The 15,880-nt window shown below is 45.7% G+C and overlaps 2 protein-coding genes across 7 annotated transcripts in view; one reads left to right on the top strand and one right to left on the bottom strand.

The window, feature by feature from the left end:
• The first annotated feature begins 518 nt into the window (after window positions 1-518).
• On the top strand, window positions 519-2,588 carry LOC138406931 (golgin subfamily A member 6-like protein 24). Its single transcript, XM_069520441.1, has 2 exons — window positions 519-1,844; window positions 2,265-2,588. Exons 1-2 carry the CDS (start codon window positions 519-521, stop codon window positions 2,586-2,588), a joined length of 1,650 nt encoding a protein of 549 aa, XP_069376542.1.
• Window positions 2,589-4,798: 2,210 nt separating this feature from the next.
• The window catches only part of gpd2 (glycerol-3-phosphate dehydrogenase 2 (mitochondrial)), a 27,133-nt gene continuing 16,051 nt past the window's right edge, over window positions 4,799-15,880 (bottom strand). For all 6 annotated transcript variants that reach the window (XM_069520942.1, XM_069520940.1, XM_069520941.1 and 3 more), the window contains 15 exons: window positions 14,934-15,105; window positions 14,507-14,631; window positions 14,325-14,422; window positions 13,930-14,093; window positions 12,259-12,423; window positions 11,824-11,968; window positions 11,146-11,339; window positions 10,854-10,988; window positions 10,604-10,779; window positions 9,383-9,514; window positions 9,137-9,295; window positions 8,943-9,055; window positions 8,706-8,784; window positions 8,481-8,579; window positions 4,799-6,823 (listed from right to left, as the gene is read on the bottom strand). In XM_069520942.1, the coding sequence (XP_069377043.1) occupies window positions 6,698-6,823; window positions 8,481-8,579; window positions 8,706-8,784; window positions 8,943-9,055; window positions 9,137-9,295; window positions 9,383-9,514; window positions 10,604-10,779; window positions 10,854-10,988; window positions 11,146-11,339; window positions 11,824-11,968; window positions 12,259-12,423; window positions 13,930-14,093; window positions 14,325-14,422; window positions 14,507-14,631; window positions 14,934-15,105 (2,082 nt within the window). In that variant the 3' untranslated portion in view covers window positions 4,799-6,697. The remainder of the gene's footprint in view (window positions 6,824-8,480; window positions 8,580-8,705; window positions 8,785-8,942; window positions 9,056-9,136; window positions 9,296-9,382; window positions 9,515-10,603; window positions 10,780-10,853; window positions 10,989-11,145; window positions 11,340-11,823; window positions 11,969-12,258; window positions 12,424-13,929; window positions 14,094-14,324; window positions 14,423-14,506; window positions 14,632-14,933; window positions 15,106-15,880) is intronic.

Raw genomic sequence — 15,880 nt, 5'->3', positions numbered from 1 at the left:
AAGGGATTGCTGGCCTCAAATCTTTAGATGTCAATCAAAGGACTAAAAACTCTATAGACTGTAGAGGACGTTTCTCTGGTGCTTTGATCCACCAAACTTATAAATAGCAGACCGTCAGCTGAGAAGTCACAGTCCTCGTTTGTGAAGACAACAATCCTGACCACGGAGACAACAACTGATCTGTTCAGTAAAAATTCATCAAGACGACACTGCTCTTTTAACTACAAATCCCCTTTAACCAAAATGGACATTCCGGTAAAACATTTTTCTCTAGTAATGTATGTTCAGGTTGTGTTGAGTGGACTTTTAATAATGAATTCCATGTTTCTGTTTTTCAGACTCGTGGAGCAGTGATGTCTAAGATTCAGGCTCAGAGAAAGACGCTCAGAGAGGATGATGAGATTCAGAGGAAGAAGAGGAAAATGGCAGCTCGCTCTAAAGCCAACAATAGCAAACTGGCTGCACAGGGCATCCAAGTGAGGGCTCTGGAAGAGGACACTGTGGCTCTGGAGGGGAAAATGACAGTTCCCTCTGAAGTCAAGACTGGCGAACTGGCTGCAGTAAAGGTTCAGGATAAGAGGTACAAACTGTGGGATGAGCATCTGATGAGGATGAAGGAGATAGAGGCAGATCTCTCTAAAGCCTACAATAGCAAACTGGCTGCACAGGGCAACCAAGTGAGGGCTCTGGAAGAGGACACTGTGGCTCTGGAGGGGAAAATGACAGTTTCCTCTGAAGTCAAGACTGGCGAACTGGCTGCAATAAAGGTTCAGGATAAGAGGCACAAACTGTGGGATGAGCATCTGATGAGGATGAAGAAGAAAAGGGCAGCTCGCTCTAAAGCCAACAATAGAAAACCGGCTGCACAGGGCAACCAAGTGAGGGCTCTGGAAGAGGACACTGTGGCTCTGGAGGGGAAAATGACAGTTCCCTCTGAAGTCAAGACTGGTGAACTGGCTGCAATAAAGGTTCAGGATAAGAGGCACAAACTGTGGGATGAGCATCTGATGAGGATGAAGAAGAAAAGGGCAGCTCGCTCTAAAGCCAACAATAGAAAACTGGCTGCACAGGGCAACCAAGTGAAGGCTCTGGAAGAGGACACTGTGGCTCTGGAGGGGAAAATGGCAGTTCACTCTGAAGTCATGACTGGCGAACTGGCTGCAGTAAAGGTTCAGGGTGAGAGGTACAAACTGTGGGATGAGCATCTGATGAGGATGAAGGAGATAGAGGCAGCTCATTCTAAAGCCTACAATAGCAAACTGGCTGCACAGGGCAACCAAGTGAAGGCTCTGGAAGAGGACACTGTGGCTCTGGAGGAGAAGGTGGCCCCTTTAATAATGGATTTCAGCAGGGTTGAGCTTGTGGTGACAGAGGTGGAGGAAAGGCAAGCTCACAGCCAAAAGATTGACTCCATGGACAAGGAGACTCAAACCAGCGAGCTGCCTCAGGATGAGAATAACGCTCTTCAAGAAGAGCTGATGGAGCTCAGAGCTTCTTATCATGAGGTCTGTCTAAATCAGACTCTCAACCAGGAGAAGTTGAATGCTGAGCTCCAGGAGGAGAAGCAGGAGAAGAACGTTCTCCAAGAAGAGCTGATGAAGCTCAGAACCTCTTATCATGAGGTCTGTCTAAATCAGACTCTCAACCAGGAGAAGTTGAATGCTGAGCTCCAGGTGGAGAAGCAGGAGAAGAAGGTTCTCCAAGAAGAGCTGATGAAGCTCAGAGCTTCTCATCATGAGGTCTGTCAAAATCAGACTCTCAACGAGGAGAAGTGGAACGCTGAGCTCCAGGAGAAGAACATTCTCCAAGAACAGCTGGTGAAGCTCAGAGCTTCTCATCGTGAGGTCTGTCAAAATCAGACTCTCAACGAGGAGAAGTGGAACGCTGAGCTCCAGGAGAAGAAGGTTCTCCAAGAACAGCTGGTGGAGCTCAGAGCTTCTCATCGTGAGGTCTGTCAAAATCAGACTCTCAACGAGGAGAAGTGGAACGCTGAGCTCCAGGAGAAGAACGTTCTCCAAGAACAGCTGGTGAAGCTCAGAGCTTCTCATCGTGAGGTCTGTCAAAATCAGACTCTCAACGAGGAGAAGTGGAAGGCTGAGCTCCAGGAGAAGAAGGTTCTCCAAGAACAGCTGGTGAAGCTCAGAGCTTCTCATCGTGAGGTCTGTCAAAATCAGACTCTCAACGAGGAGAAGTGGAACGCTGAGCTCCAGGAGAAGAACGTTCTCCAAGAAGAGCTGATGAAGCTCAGAACCTCTTATAATGAGGTCTGTCAAAATCAGACTCTCGACCAGGAGAAGTTGAACAATGAGCTCCAGGTGGAGAAGCAGGAGAAGAAGCTTCTCGAAGAAGAGCTGTTGAAGCTCCAAGCTTCTTATCATGAGGTCTGCAGTCTTCTGTATGCAGCTGATGTTTCCAGTGGTCAGCTCAATGGAGAGAGTAAGGAGGACGTCACTGAGGAGAAGTCTCTCTCCAGCGTTCTCCCTGAGAAACAAAAGAAGCCTTCAGTCTGGAAGAGATTCCGCCACGCTCTGGGGTTGAGAAAACCACAGCGTTGGAAGAAGTCAGCAGCTCCATCTAACAGCACCTGAGCTGACCGTACCTCTTTAGTTGAGGGAGGAACACATGAGGTGTTGTTCAGATGAAGCTTGTGAAGGTCGTCCTCATGTTGACCAGCCTGAAGCTGCCGATCTCCACCATGTTGCTGCTGCGACGGTGGATTCTGAGGACATCAGGTGTTGCACTGCTTCATGAAATGAAATGAAAAAAGTCACGTTAAAAGACAAACGCGATCATTTACAGATACAATAATTACAATACCTTTGACGAATGTAATATCAGTGTCTCAGGTGGTGTCGGACGTCATGGTCGGGGGTCGTAGAGTTTTAAAAGTGATACAGAGACGGAGCTGAAGTCAAATAAAAAGACCTCATGGGAAACGGAGCCAAACACAAACATCCTGAAGGAGTCGTTATCTGAAGGTCCAGAGCCTCAGTGTTAAAGGAACCCGCTCTGTGCCTCCGACTTCAGCTCCGACCAAAAACATTTATTCATTCGATCTCAGATTCATGAGAGGTTCAACCTCGCGCTCCAATAAACTTCATGAGTCCTGATTTCAAGTTCAAAGTTCACGTTGTTAGGCCACATTCCTCTCCCCGGCGCCTTCATTACCCACAATGCAAAGTAACCACTGAGAGTTTCTCATATTATATCGTGTCCAGTCTTATATTTTACACACGGTCCATTGTCTCTCTGTGGATCTGAGACATTCAGTTCAGAAAAAGACTTGAACTGGTTCAATAAAGGTCAAATTAGAGATGAGAAATAAAACCATATCAATAATGACGTCCAGTGTAAATCAATTTAATGATTATGATATATACAGATATTGATATATAGATATATATATATATATATATATATGTAAGTATTTATGATGGTAAATTATGTATCTTTGGGGTTTTTGTAGAGCTGCGTGATAAAACATTATCAACACTTTAGTGACATCTGGTGGTGAAGCTGAATGTTGCAGCCTCTCCGTCCAAACATGACAGAACCTGTGGGAGCCTCAGTTGTCATGGAAACTCCAGTCTGGGCTACTGTAATAAAAAACATGGCTGCCTCTTATTAAGTATTTAAATATATGGTAATTAAATATAGAGTATTTTATTTAAAGTATTGAAATATATGGTTATTAAATATAAGGTATTTCAGTATAAAGTATATAAATATAAGGTAATTAAATATAAAATCAAAGTATCTGGGAGCTTCAGAAAGTCGACTTGTTTTGCATTAAAGAAGAAACAGTTCCGGTCGCAGGTGAGAGGATGAAGCTGCTGGTTGATTGGCGGGCGTCCATTGAAACGCAGCCTGAAAGAGTTTCCGGTGGAGACGCTGCAGCTGAAAAGCCTGAGAATGACTGAGGTGAATGTCAGGACACCGGACAGACGAGGTCCAAGAGAGGACAGAGGGGACAGAGGCGTGATGTCACCTTATAGGACTCAGATATTTCATGGTTCAGCTGACGTCCTTTCACTCCGTCTGTCCCCTCAGCGTCGTCTTCAGTCCTCTGTCCCTCCACAGGCTCTGAGGTGTTTCATCACTTCCTCTTTGAGAAGTCACTAATAATTAAAAATGAAAAAGGACATGACGGTGATTTCAAAGTTGATTCTTGCAGCTTTAAACTTTGAAAATACCTGAAACCCAAATAGTTTGTTTAGTGTCAAAGGATCAGATTTCATAAGAATCTCTCACCTGAACGTGAGTCGTGTGATGAGAGGATGAGAACCCCCCCCTCCCTCAATCCTCCCCCATCGTCCCCACTTTTCAATTAACGTGCAGGCGGACACCTCGGCCGTCACTGTCCTGATCCTCCAGAGACATTTGTCCCATTATTCCTTTCAATTAATTGCCTCCCCGAACTTTCCCAGGGACGACGGTGCTCGGCGGCTGCAGATCGTAACACGAGCAGGACTTGAAGCCGTCATTCAAATCTCAGTTTGACCTTTGAGGAGAAAAGGATGTTTTCAGCCCCCAGACCAGGGGGGGAGGGGAAACCTGAGCTGCTGTTTTACATGAAACAGGAAAGTGAATCCGTCTGAACCTCCATCACACACGTGATATTTCTGTTTGCTCTCACTTCACGTCACAAACACACGGAGAGAAGGAAACTTTCTCAGCGTCCATCGTCAGATATTCACATTTTCCTCAGTCGACATGGACGAAAGACAGTTTGGAGTTACAAGTACTAACAGATGTACTTCATATATGACGATATAAATACACAAATACAGACTAGAAGTGAGTTTTACATGTGAAACATTTAATGAATGAATTCAATTGAATAAACTCATCATGTGATTTGATGTAAGAACCAAATGGACTTTGTGGTGAGAGACAGACACAATTTAAAATCACTTGACAGAAGAAATGAGACAATAAACCGAAACAAACAAAGGCAAAAGAGAAAATCCTCGTGTGTCCGGTTCACGTCGCTCGGCCGCTCTCTGACGCCAGGTTTGACTGATGCTCACGAGAAACACACAAACGGCACAAAAGCTTCTCAAGCAACCGGATACATTTAATGAGATAATGACTTTGTTTGCTTGGTCTTTTTTTAGACCCGCAGACTCTGGAGCTGCTCTGGAGCAAAAACAACAAGAAGCAGGAACATGATTCTCTTTGAGTCGGGATAAAGCTGAAATTTCATCCCGCAGGAGACAATCAGACATCAGGATTTACGTGGTGCTGCTGCCCACGAGCGATGGCTGACGGACCGGCGTTGGCAGTTTGAAGGGTCGTCTCTCTCTCTCACACACACAAACACACACGTCAGTCACAGCTCCAGTGTTTGGTGGAGAACGGAATGATTCGGTTTACTGCATAAAAATGATCAGAGTCCAGCTGCAGGTACTCATGAGAATAAACGTGAAGGCAATAAGGAAGCATAGTGTACATATACATGCCTTTCAAAATAAAAGATTAACAACAGGCCTCAAGTTCTCACACATATAAACACACAAAGCATTTTAAAAACTCTTATAAATGATCAGTATCTCTACATCGTTTCCTGAACTTGTTTGTGAAACAGAGCGTGAGTAGTTAAGTGTCATATTTGAGGCACATGAAGGTAAATATATATAATTATATATATTCAGACATCCACCATTTAAAGAAGAAAACCACTAAACTCCTAAAACCAAACATGCGACGACATTAATCTGCTTTAAAACTCTCATTACAATCAGCGGACAGCATGCAGGGTTATAAACCAGTCCCACAGACTGAGTGTGCGTTAATACAGCTGCTCAAATCAAAAAAGAAAAGGAAATATACGTTAATGTGTGGCAATGACAACATCCTGTTTCAGAGATGCACTTTAAAATAAAGTTAAAATGTAGACTCTCTGAGGAGAAAAGAATAAATAAGTCTGGAAAAATACACGTGCGTGGAAAGAACAGTAACAGCAGTGATTTGAAAACTAAAGCTCGTCATGTAAACGTCAGAAGATCGATGTGGACAAATAGATGTTAAATCTTTTTTACATTTAAAAACCCAGAGAGACAAAGAACAGGCGACAGAAGAGCTTCAGAAACATCTCGGTGCTTTAAACACCCCAGTAAATATCAAATATTAAACCACCAGCGCTCAGAACTTTATTTACAGGACATTGTTTCCTCAAGTTCGCTGGAGAGACGTGTTTTCAGTTTGTGACGTCTCTGTTTTCTTCTAGGATCGTTTTCATGGTGTTTTATCTTATGCACAATATTCTTTTATCTTTTCAAACAAATTCTCTGCAGGAAACTTTCAGGAAATAACGAACCTGTGAAATCAAACTGGACTAAAGAAGGAGAAGCTGCGTCACACGGAGGACGGCTCCTCCTCAACAATCGGCGCCGTTTAAAAAGAAGTTAAAAAAAAAAAAAAAAAAAAGGAGTGTGAGTGAAGCTGCGGAGGTCACTTTTAAAAGACGGAGTATAAACCAGGTTGGCTGTGTGACATCAGAGGCACCTCTTGAAAATCGGCCTCGATCATCACGTTCTCTTTTCGCTCTCAGGAATCAGGAGTGTCACCGATCCATCCGCTGGTGCTTGATTACTGTATTGTCATTCAAATAGCACCATTTGCATGTTGTGTTGTTGTCGTTGTCATTACCACCTTGGGAGGAGCGGCGTCGCAGCGTCCCTTAAATCCTCCTCGTTCAGAATCCGCCCCCGCTGCGGTCCACCGTCACCGGGCCTCTCTCATCCAGAGTCTCCTCCGCCGTCTTCATCAGGATGGCGAGCCGGCTGTCCGACACCTGCCCCTTCTTCACGGCGCTCATCAGCTGCGGCGGAGAAACACCGGGAAAAGGTTAACTTGTCAAACGGGCAGGAAATAATTACCCGTACGACACGTGTGTGAAATCCCCACAGACTTCAGAGGCGTCCGACCACCTTCACATGTGAAACCAACACCAGCTGCGATCTTCACGTGTTAGAGCTGAACCGTGATTCTTTTTGTGAGTGTGAAGACGCAGCTTCAGTCAAAATCTGATTCTCGCGTCAAATCGCCTCAAATGAAAACTGCTGAGACGTCACACGTCCAGAAGTTCACTGGCGTTATTCTGCTTTTCTCACGTTGTCCACAAAAACCCAGGAAAAGAACAAACCAGTGATGATTTGAATCAAACACAGAAGAGACAGAAACTCAAGAATCGGTTTTAGTGAAAAAGTAAAAATGTTAAACAATAAAAAATGTTGTTTCATCCTTTAAAATAAATCAGATTTATGAATAAATAAATAAATGTTCAGACAATAACGTCACTAAAGCAGCTGGAAACTACAGTTAAATAATATTATTTAGACTTAAAGAATAAAAAACACGATGTACTGATGATGTTTTCAGCTGTAAATATATATTTAAATGTTATAACAGCTTAAAAACATCTGGTTCACTTTACTGGTTCAATCTTTTCTTAATAATTGTTCTCGTACATGTAAAGACTGAATTCATTCATTAAAGAATTATCTCTAAACTCCAGTTTAACAGGAACGAGACGTAGATGAGAGACGGGACCAATTGTTCAGGTCTTTTTCTGGGTTTTGTCTCGATAACACGTGAAGTCACCTCCTGCAGCTTTCACACTTATTGGACCACTTTTTAGTTTTGTCAGTTTTTACACAATTTTTCCCGAAGAGAATAATTCACTTGTTGTTAATGCCCTTTTTGTCGAGTCGGCTTGATGGACTCAGGAGGGCGACAGGTGCTTCACTACCTGCTTGTTGTCTCTGAGTCGTCCACGGGCAGGTCGGACCAACACGGGCAGAAACAAACACACACACGACAGTGAGCGTCACAAAGACACACAACGTGACACACACATTAAATAACCATCCGTCGGGTTTTACTTCAGATACTTCGACACCTCGGCTGATTTGTGGGAAAAGACTCGTCCGCTAACGAGGACTAAACCCTCGACTCTGCCGGAAAGTAATTTCGCAGCAGACGGACGACGGAGCAGCGGACGAACCTCAGGCCTCATTACACGAGACCTCCTCTCTCATTAGCCTCATCAGCTCAGGGCTCAGACTTCACACCTTCACGTCTCTGGTGGACAATTTGTTTTCTATATCCACACCTCCAGACCAGAGGCGACACGACAGCGAGGAAGACGAGGAGAGCCACTGAAAACACGACTCTTCACATGATGCTGCTTTAGCTGCTGCTGGTCTCTGAGCTGAGAGTAAATATATCGATGGAATAAAAACAAATACTTATATATATATATATATATATATATATATATATATATATATATATACTGTATACAAAGCTGAGTTTCAGGATTTGAATCCAGATTTCTGCAGCGATAAAAACAAGCGACAGAAGACAGAAAAAAAACAAACAAGATTCTTGTAACGAACAAAGACTGAGTCCAGATCTGACATTTAGTTTTTAGGAATCATTATTTCCACTGGAAACACACTGAAGGAATCACGTACCTGCAGGAACTCGTCTATTTCTATTTGTCCGTTCTTGTTGACGTCGACCTCGTTGAGGATTTCGTGAAGCGCGTTTTCATCGATGTGAACGTTGATGCTCTTTAGAGAAGAAAAAAAACAAAACAGGGATCGATAACAGATCAGGAAGACGTGTGAGGGACGAAAGAGAGAGAGAGAGAGAGAGAGAAGGATCAAGCAAAAAGAGGAAGAGAAGGAAAAGCTTACTCCTAAAACTTGCTGGACGTCGACCGTGGTGATGAATCCTTTGCTCTCTTTGTCAAACTTGTGGAAACGTTTCTTGTATCTGTCAAACAAACATCAGTCGTCGTTAAAGCTCATTATACTCACGGTGATTTATCGTCTGACTGACTTCTATAGAAACTGCCAGTGGAGTCGCCCCCTGCTGCTCATTCCAGAGAACACAGGCTCCAGTCACTTCTGTCAGCATCATTAAACAATCACCTGATCACTTCCTGGTAGTCTAAGTTGATCTCGGACGTCTTGGTCAGCTGCTCAGAACGAGACCTGTAGCCCATCTCGTGGTACAGGAACTTCCTCGCCGCGTCCAGTTCAGCCTGATTTTCACCCGGAGAAAGAAATGAGTGTTTCCTCTGAATCTTACAACAGATAAACTGAACCTTCGGGTGAAACCATACCGTCGTCCTCTCCTGACTCCAGTCCAGCTCCTTCGCCATGATCTGGACGATGCGGGGGAGGGCTTCGTCGGCCGCCTGCACGTTCAGGAAGCCCAGGCGCGTTCGTCGGGCGATGACGTCGATGGCGGTGCAGGCGTACTCCTTAATGGCGTACAGCACCTGAGACAGAAAGACACACACACTCACGTGAGGAAGATGAAAAGCTGCGAGACACAACCGAGCCGTTTCCGTGGAGTCGCACTTCACCTCGCTCTCAATGTACGGAAACTCAGACACCAGCCGTTTGCCGACGATCGGCCATCTCTGCCCGGTGACCTGCGCCATCTTGGCCACGTTGAACGCTTTTCCTCCGTACGTGGCGGCCAAGTGCTGAGCGACCTGCGCACAGAGAGAAGAACACGGGATTAAAGAACAAGACATTTAACTCAGTCGGTTTAGTTCTGGCAGCCTGGACTCTGATTATTTGACTTTTGATGTGTTGTGTTAAAGTTTATTTACATCGCGGCTCTCGGCGGCAGCTCCTCGTGTTCACGCGATCGATCCCGCCTCCTCGGAGTTGAGCGATAACCGTTAGCGTCACTTTGTCGATGCTGCGTCACGTTGTTACGGAACACAAGAGCTCTATTTGCTATTCAGATCGTCGGCTCGCCGATCGTGTTCAAAGGGCAAACGTTGTCCAAATATCAACAGTGACCTTTGAGGAATATTCCAGAGCGGCGGCGGACGCCTCTAATGAGGAGTAAGTGTACTGAAGACACTCCAGCACTTTTTCTTCATGAAACAATGTCCTATCGGCTTTAATGAAAACGCTCAGGCCAATTATTGGAAAGATGGCGTGCAGCTGATGTAAATCGATGTGCCCTTACTTAATGCCACTGATACATTGCTCAGCGTACAGTGCGTTTCCACGTGCGTTCGGTCTTTTGTGTCGAGGAAATGTCAGCGTTGTTACAGCAGCGGCCTTAATGTCAGATCCACCGCTGCTGAAGAAGAGAGTGACCGACTTGTACGGGCTGGTTAGTAGATGAACATGTGTGTGTGTGTGAGTGTGTGTGTGTGTGTGTACAGTAGGTAGTTAAAGGTCTACTCTCTCTACACCTCACTGGAAAATGTTTCAGGAAGTCACAACTGTTCTTGGCGGCGGCGGCGCTGCTACTAAAGAAATAGTTCCCGTCTTTCTAAAGGTTGTGTCTTGATTGTTCGACTCGAAGAAGAAGAGCGTGATGAAGATATTAAGACTCAAAGTATTTCACGTGGAGACAAAAACCTAAACCTGTGCTATCGTTCAGAAACACACCAGGCAGATGCCGTCGTGTCCCGTGTTTAAATGTTCGAACACAATCACCCGTTCTCTGGTTTTCTGGTAAACTAAGATACTTTCTGTCTTTCTAGAGAAGATCCAGAGTTTTCTCCAGCCGCTGAGGTTTGATTCCGCCGGTGAGATTGTTTGTGTCTGTGGTTTCTCACCTCCTGCTCCAGGCCGTAGTCCTGCACCAGGCGGATGTAGAGCGTCGGCGTCCAGCCCTTCGCCCCCTCGAGCATCAGACCCACCGTCTTGCAGGATTCAGCAGAGAGGCCGTGAGACTTGATGGCAGCGTCCAGAGTCTCTTCAGCCATGGACCTGTAGGTGGTCCACTTCCCACCTGGACGAGGACAATGTGCGTTAATATCAAAATGTGAAAGTAAAAGACGAATGTTTTCAAATCTTCAAACCGACCGGCGATGGTGACCAGTCCGCTGTCACTGATGCTGACGATGTGGTTCCTGCAGATGGACTGGGTGTCTTTGGAGTTGGGGTCGGTCACCAGGGGACGGATGCCGCTCCACGCCGCCAACACGTCACCTCGCCGCACTGCAACACACACACACACACACACACACACACACACACACACAGAGTCACCAGAGCGTCTTAAAAAAAGGTGTTTTATTCTTTCTAAAACAATATCGAGATGAATGACAGGAGACTTTGTGCCGCTCTGGAAAGGGGAGAGACTAAATGCCGGTACCTTCTACGTCAGGGCTGAGGTAGTTGCGGATCTCCCTCAGGATGAAGTTGATGTCGTCCTCCCCCGGGATTGGGTGAGCCGTCACGCTGGTGGGGGTGTCGGTTGTGCCGGCGATGGTCACCTTCTCCCAGGGCAGGAAGAAGATGACACGCCCGTCGCTTGTGGCGGGATCGAGCAGACCCATGTTGTCGGGGCTGTCGGACAGAGTTTGTGGTCAATTTACAGAATATCTAATTTACTGAACGTGTCGGAGAGGAGGATCAGGAAACAGGAAAAAAACATAAAGGAAGACATCGAGGAGACGATCAAATTGAGGAGTTAGAGAGGAAGAAAAACGGTGAGACGACAGGAGGAAGGAGGTGGGGGGGGGGAGGGGGGGTAGCGGCAGGAGGAAGACGAGAGAATTAGGTGGTTGGCATTTCTGCCGCCGTTCAAAGGGATCGCGCTCCCTCGGGTTTCGCTCAATAAGCTCCACTGAACTTTAAAAACCCTCAACTTCAACAAAACCACTCTATCGCTCGGCTGTGTCTTAACCACAGACGATTGTTCTGCGCGTGTGAGCGTAGGTCAGATAACGGTTTACACAGAGGAATGAGAAAACACCGGAATAATGTGTACAAGTGAATGCATTTGAAAGAAGAGGACTTCAATAGGAAATGAATGTCAGAGTGCGATCACCTGTAGTAACCGGGGATGACGATGTGGACGCCTGCGCTGGGCTGACAGATGTTCCTGGTTTCCTGGTTGTCCATCTTCCTCACAGAGTCCGTGAACGGGCCGGTGGCGTTGATCACACACTTCGCCTTCACGTCAAATTCATTTCCTGGTGAAAAGGCGTTCAACTCAAATAAGTTGTACGAATATAAAATATATATATCGTGTTCAGCTGCAGCTCTCACTGAGCTTCGCCTCTGAAAACAACAAAATAAATCTTTGTTGCATTTTATATTTCACTCTGAGGACGATTTAAAAAATACGATTAATTATTTTACTCTTTTAAATCTCCTCTCTTCCTTAAAGAAATACTCAAAGCACTTAAACAGTAAATAAGTACACGTATGATATTTCTTTTGAAGGTAATAAATAGAAATGTAACTGGTGTCCACGTCTCACCGGTGATGACGTCTCTGCAGCGGGCGCCGCACACCCTCTCTTTGCCGGTCTCCTCGTCTTTTGTCTTCAGCAGGCGAACCACCTCAGTGTAGTTGGCGATGGCGCCGCCGTAGCGAGCGGCACTGAGGGCGATGGCCAGGTTCATTCGGGCGTCATTGTGCTGCCCTGAAGGGGACGAAGGAGAGGAGGAATTTTATTTCTAAATGTCAAAAAAGAGTGTTTGGTGTTTGTCCTTCCTGTTCACGAGGGGTCAGAATACTAGAAACACCTCTAATGCACCGATAACGAACGACAGTGTGACGCCGCTGTAGTTACCGCAGCACATAAACAAACCAACCAGCTAATTTAGAATGAAAGGATGAGTGAGGCCGCCACACTTGCTCCCCAGTGTCTGAGAAGAAAAGATGCTGCGGTTGGTGGCGGTAACCAAGACAGCAGGAGAAAGCGGCTGTTGCTCAGCCGGTCCGACCGCCGCCGACGCTGCTCACCGCCAGGAGAGAAGGTCAGATTTTGAAATGTCACGGGCGTGATTGTTCCAGACGGCATAATTGGAGAAAAGACGCCCCAGCCCTCCACCATCCCGGCCCCGTCTACCCCCTCAGAGCAGGTGGTGCTGGAGGAGGAAATCAAACATGTGCTGCTTCGCACCAAGTAAATGCTTTTCCCCCTTTTTTTCCAGCCGCCAGTAAATCCACTTATATCTGAGCACTTTCAGGTGAATACAGAGGAAAAGCCAGTTTGAATATAAATGTTCACGTGGGCGTCCGTCTCCGGAACCTGTCGAATATTTTCAAATAAAGAAAAATGTATCTGGAGCTGAATTGTTTTAAAACAGAATTAATGAACGGTTGCAGAAAAGATTTACAAATAACACTAGTTTAGTTTATTAATTCAATTTCACAATACTTGGTTGTCGTGGTGTATTTCTGTTTTTTAGAAGTGAATTCATTCAAAGCCTCAGTTACAAACAACATTTAGGAATTGTTGACGTAAACACATGAGCCAAAATATCAAAAATCCTCTGTAAATGGATGATATTTTAAAAACCGGGAGAGTCGGAGCAGCCGACAGTAACACACACATCACCTGAAGACACAGTTGTTATTTGCAGACGCCGAGGGACACAAATCTCCTCACACTCAGCCGGACACTCAGCATATGTATGATTCTCCTCCGCACCCATCCGGCAAACACGCAACCTTTACTGCCCCGGGGGGGAGAGCGGGCGTCCCACCGGCCTGTCAACACATTTTGTTCGGGACCAGTGGACATGTGAACGCCTCAGGCAAGATTCACATCAGAGGGAGGTCTTCAATCTTTTTACTATTTTGAACGTGAGCATTTATTCAGACTCTTTTTAGGATTTTATAGTTTTTCAGGTTTGCACTTTTAAAATCAGGTGCTTGTCGTGAGTTTTCCCACAAAGGCAAAGGTCAAATCAAAAATGCACGGGGACATTTGGACAACGAAAACGTGCTTTTAACATTCTCTCATTTGTGATTCTGTTCATTTCCAGTCGGTCAACAGTGAAAAGAGCAAAAGCAGCAGCACCGACTCGGTGTTTACAGGAAACAAAGCGAACGCGCTCCTGTTAGATTACTGTCCACACGCGCTCGTGTCTATGTGAAAATATAGAAATGAAACCAAAGCAAGAAAAGGCCGGTGGCTCACCGTCGTAGTAGACGATCGCTCCCACCAGCTTGTCCTTCTTCAGCATGGGGAAATGCTCCAGGGCCTTGGTCTTGCTGAGGACGTAGCTGCTCTTCAGGTTCTGGATCCCAGCCACCAGGTCGTACATCTTGATCCCCGCCCAGTAGTAAGGCAACTGCCACCATCTTGGAAATGGAGATTTGCTCTTTTAAACATGAAGTCACCAGTTGTTTGTCCTCAATCGCTGAGTTCACTGTTATTTATCTTGTGGACTGAGGAGGTGAAGCCTGACGCTCGGCGCGTGATAAGAAAAGCTAATAGTAGCACGGTACGAATGTGTGACTGTGGCTCATAGTGTAAATCTCCGTAAGTGGTTGATAAGACAGAACCGTTTCTCCTCCGAGTCCGACACTTACTTGTAAACAGGAAGCATGATGGGAAGCGGTGCCGACAGGTGAGGCGCGATCTCCAGGAGGTTGGCTCGCTCATGAAGCGCCTCTTTCACCATCATGTACTGAGGAGACGTAAGAACAAGATGAGGGAACAGCGGCGGCAAGGCTGAAGGATGAAGAGGAGAAATAAAAAGACGAAGAGGAACCTGCTCGTAGTCTAACTGCATGATGGCCTTCTGAAGGTAGCGCACGCCGCCGTGGATCAGCTTGGTGCTGCGGCTGCTCGTCCCAGAGGAGAAGTCGCTTCTCTCCACGAGGGCAGTCTTCAGGTCTGAGGGAAACCATTTACCATTAGTTTAAAAGTTTCTACTTATTATAAATCTTCTTCTGCAGGGAATTTATTTAGAGTACGATAAATCACGTTCCTTTAAAGTGTGTAAGTGTGGAACTAACTGGAACTCTCAAACCATCAGGTGTATTTCCACTAACGACCTTTGCTCTTATGAGTGAGGCCATTATAAACCATTACCAGCCTGCGAGGCCTTTCCCTCCATGAGGACAATTACAGACTAGAGGGGGGGGGGGGGGGTGTGGTAGTGTAAAGCAGAGCGGAGCTGCCGACAGTGAGCTTACTGCGTGTGACAGCGTCTAAGGCACATCCTGCCCCTGTGGCCCCTCCTCCGATAACCAGCACGTCGAACTCCTCGGTGTCTTTCAGCGCCGTGAGCTGCGCCTGCCGGGAGGGAAGCTCGTCGGCGAAGGGGGCGTTCAGCTCTGCCTCTGCTGCGACGTGGGCCAGCCGAGCCTGACACACGGGACGACAACACACAATGAGCACGGGACCTCTTACGACTCCGCCCGCTTGATTAAAAAAAAGATTTCTATTGTCAAGCTCTATGTTAAAAATCTATTTGCGTTAAATATAGCAACACTTGACTTGAGGTGCAGTTTGAAACATTATAAGCACACTGCATGCACTTCACTGTGAAATGAGATGATGCATCATTCTCAATAATAATCACATGATAAGAGACACTGATGTGAGGATGCATGCTTTTACTATGCATCACATTGTAATGGAGGGAACAGGATGGATCCACTGCTGCTACGATGAGTGAAGAGCAGCCTGAAGCTATCAATCAATAAGGAATCGGCCGATATGAAACTTCAGTATTAGCATCTGCTGAAGAAAATGATACAGAAAACTTTAACTGCTTTAAATTCATCTGCTTAATATCAGTTTTTTTTTCATAATTATAATAAAGCAGGTTAAACTGAATCATTAAACCTCAACTACATTAACTCGTGAAAAGGATTCGATAACCACATCTTGAATCATCGCTGATTTACCTTTGACATATAAATATCAGAGTGAGATAATTCTTGTGCTTATGATGTCTCATTGTTCCCTTTACTCCACAAGTGTTGCTACAGAGAATAAAAACATGTTCTTGCTGTGATTAGAAGCGAAGCAGATTGTGCTACGGGTGGCTACCTGCTGCAACATGCTCATCTCTGCCACAAAATCAGAGTCCAATTCCAGTCTTTGGACGTCATTAAAACCCATTGTTCCATTATCG

The sequence above is a fragment of the Paralichthys olivaceus genome, chromosome 24 (assembly GCF_024713975.1).
Source record: "Paralichthys olivaceus isolate ysfri-2021 chromosome 24, ASM2471397v2, whole genome shotgun sequence".
In the NCBI taxonomy this organism is placed as follows: Eukaryota; Metazoa; Chordata; class Actinopteri; order Pleuronectiformes; family Paralichthyidae; genus Paralichthys; species Paralichthys olivaceus.
Note: the sequence above shows the minus strand (reverse complement) of the source record. Positions and strands in the feature narration are given on the sequence as shown.

Bases quoted from the DNA above. Each gene is read 5' to 3' on its own strand.
- LOC138406931 (XM_069520441.1), top strand. From the start codon at position 519: ATGACAGTTCCCTCTGAAGTCAAGACTGGCGAACTGGCTGCAGTAAAG. The intron at 1,845-2,264 runs GTCTGTCAAAAT...TCTTATAATGAG, and splicing joins TCAGAGCTTCTCATCGTGAG to GTCTGTCAAAATCAGACTCT.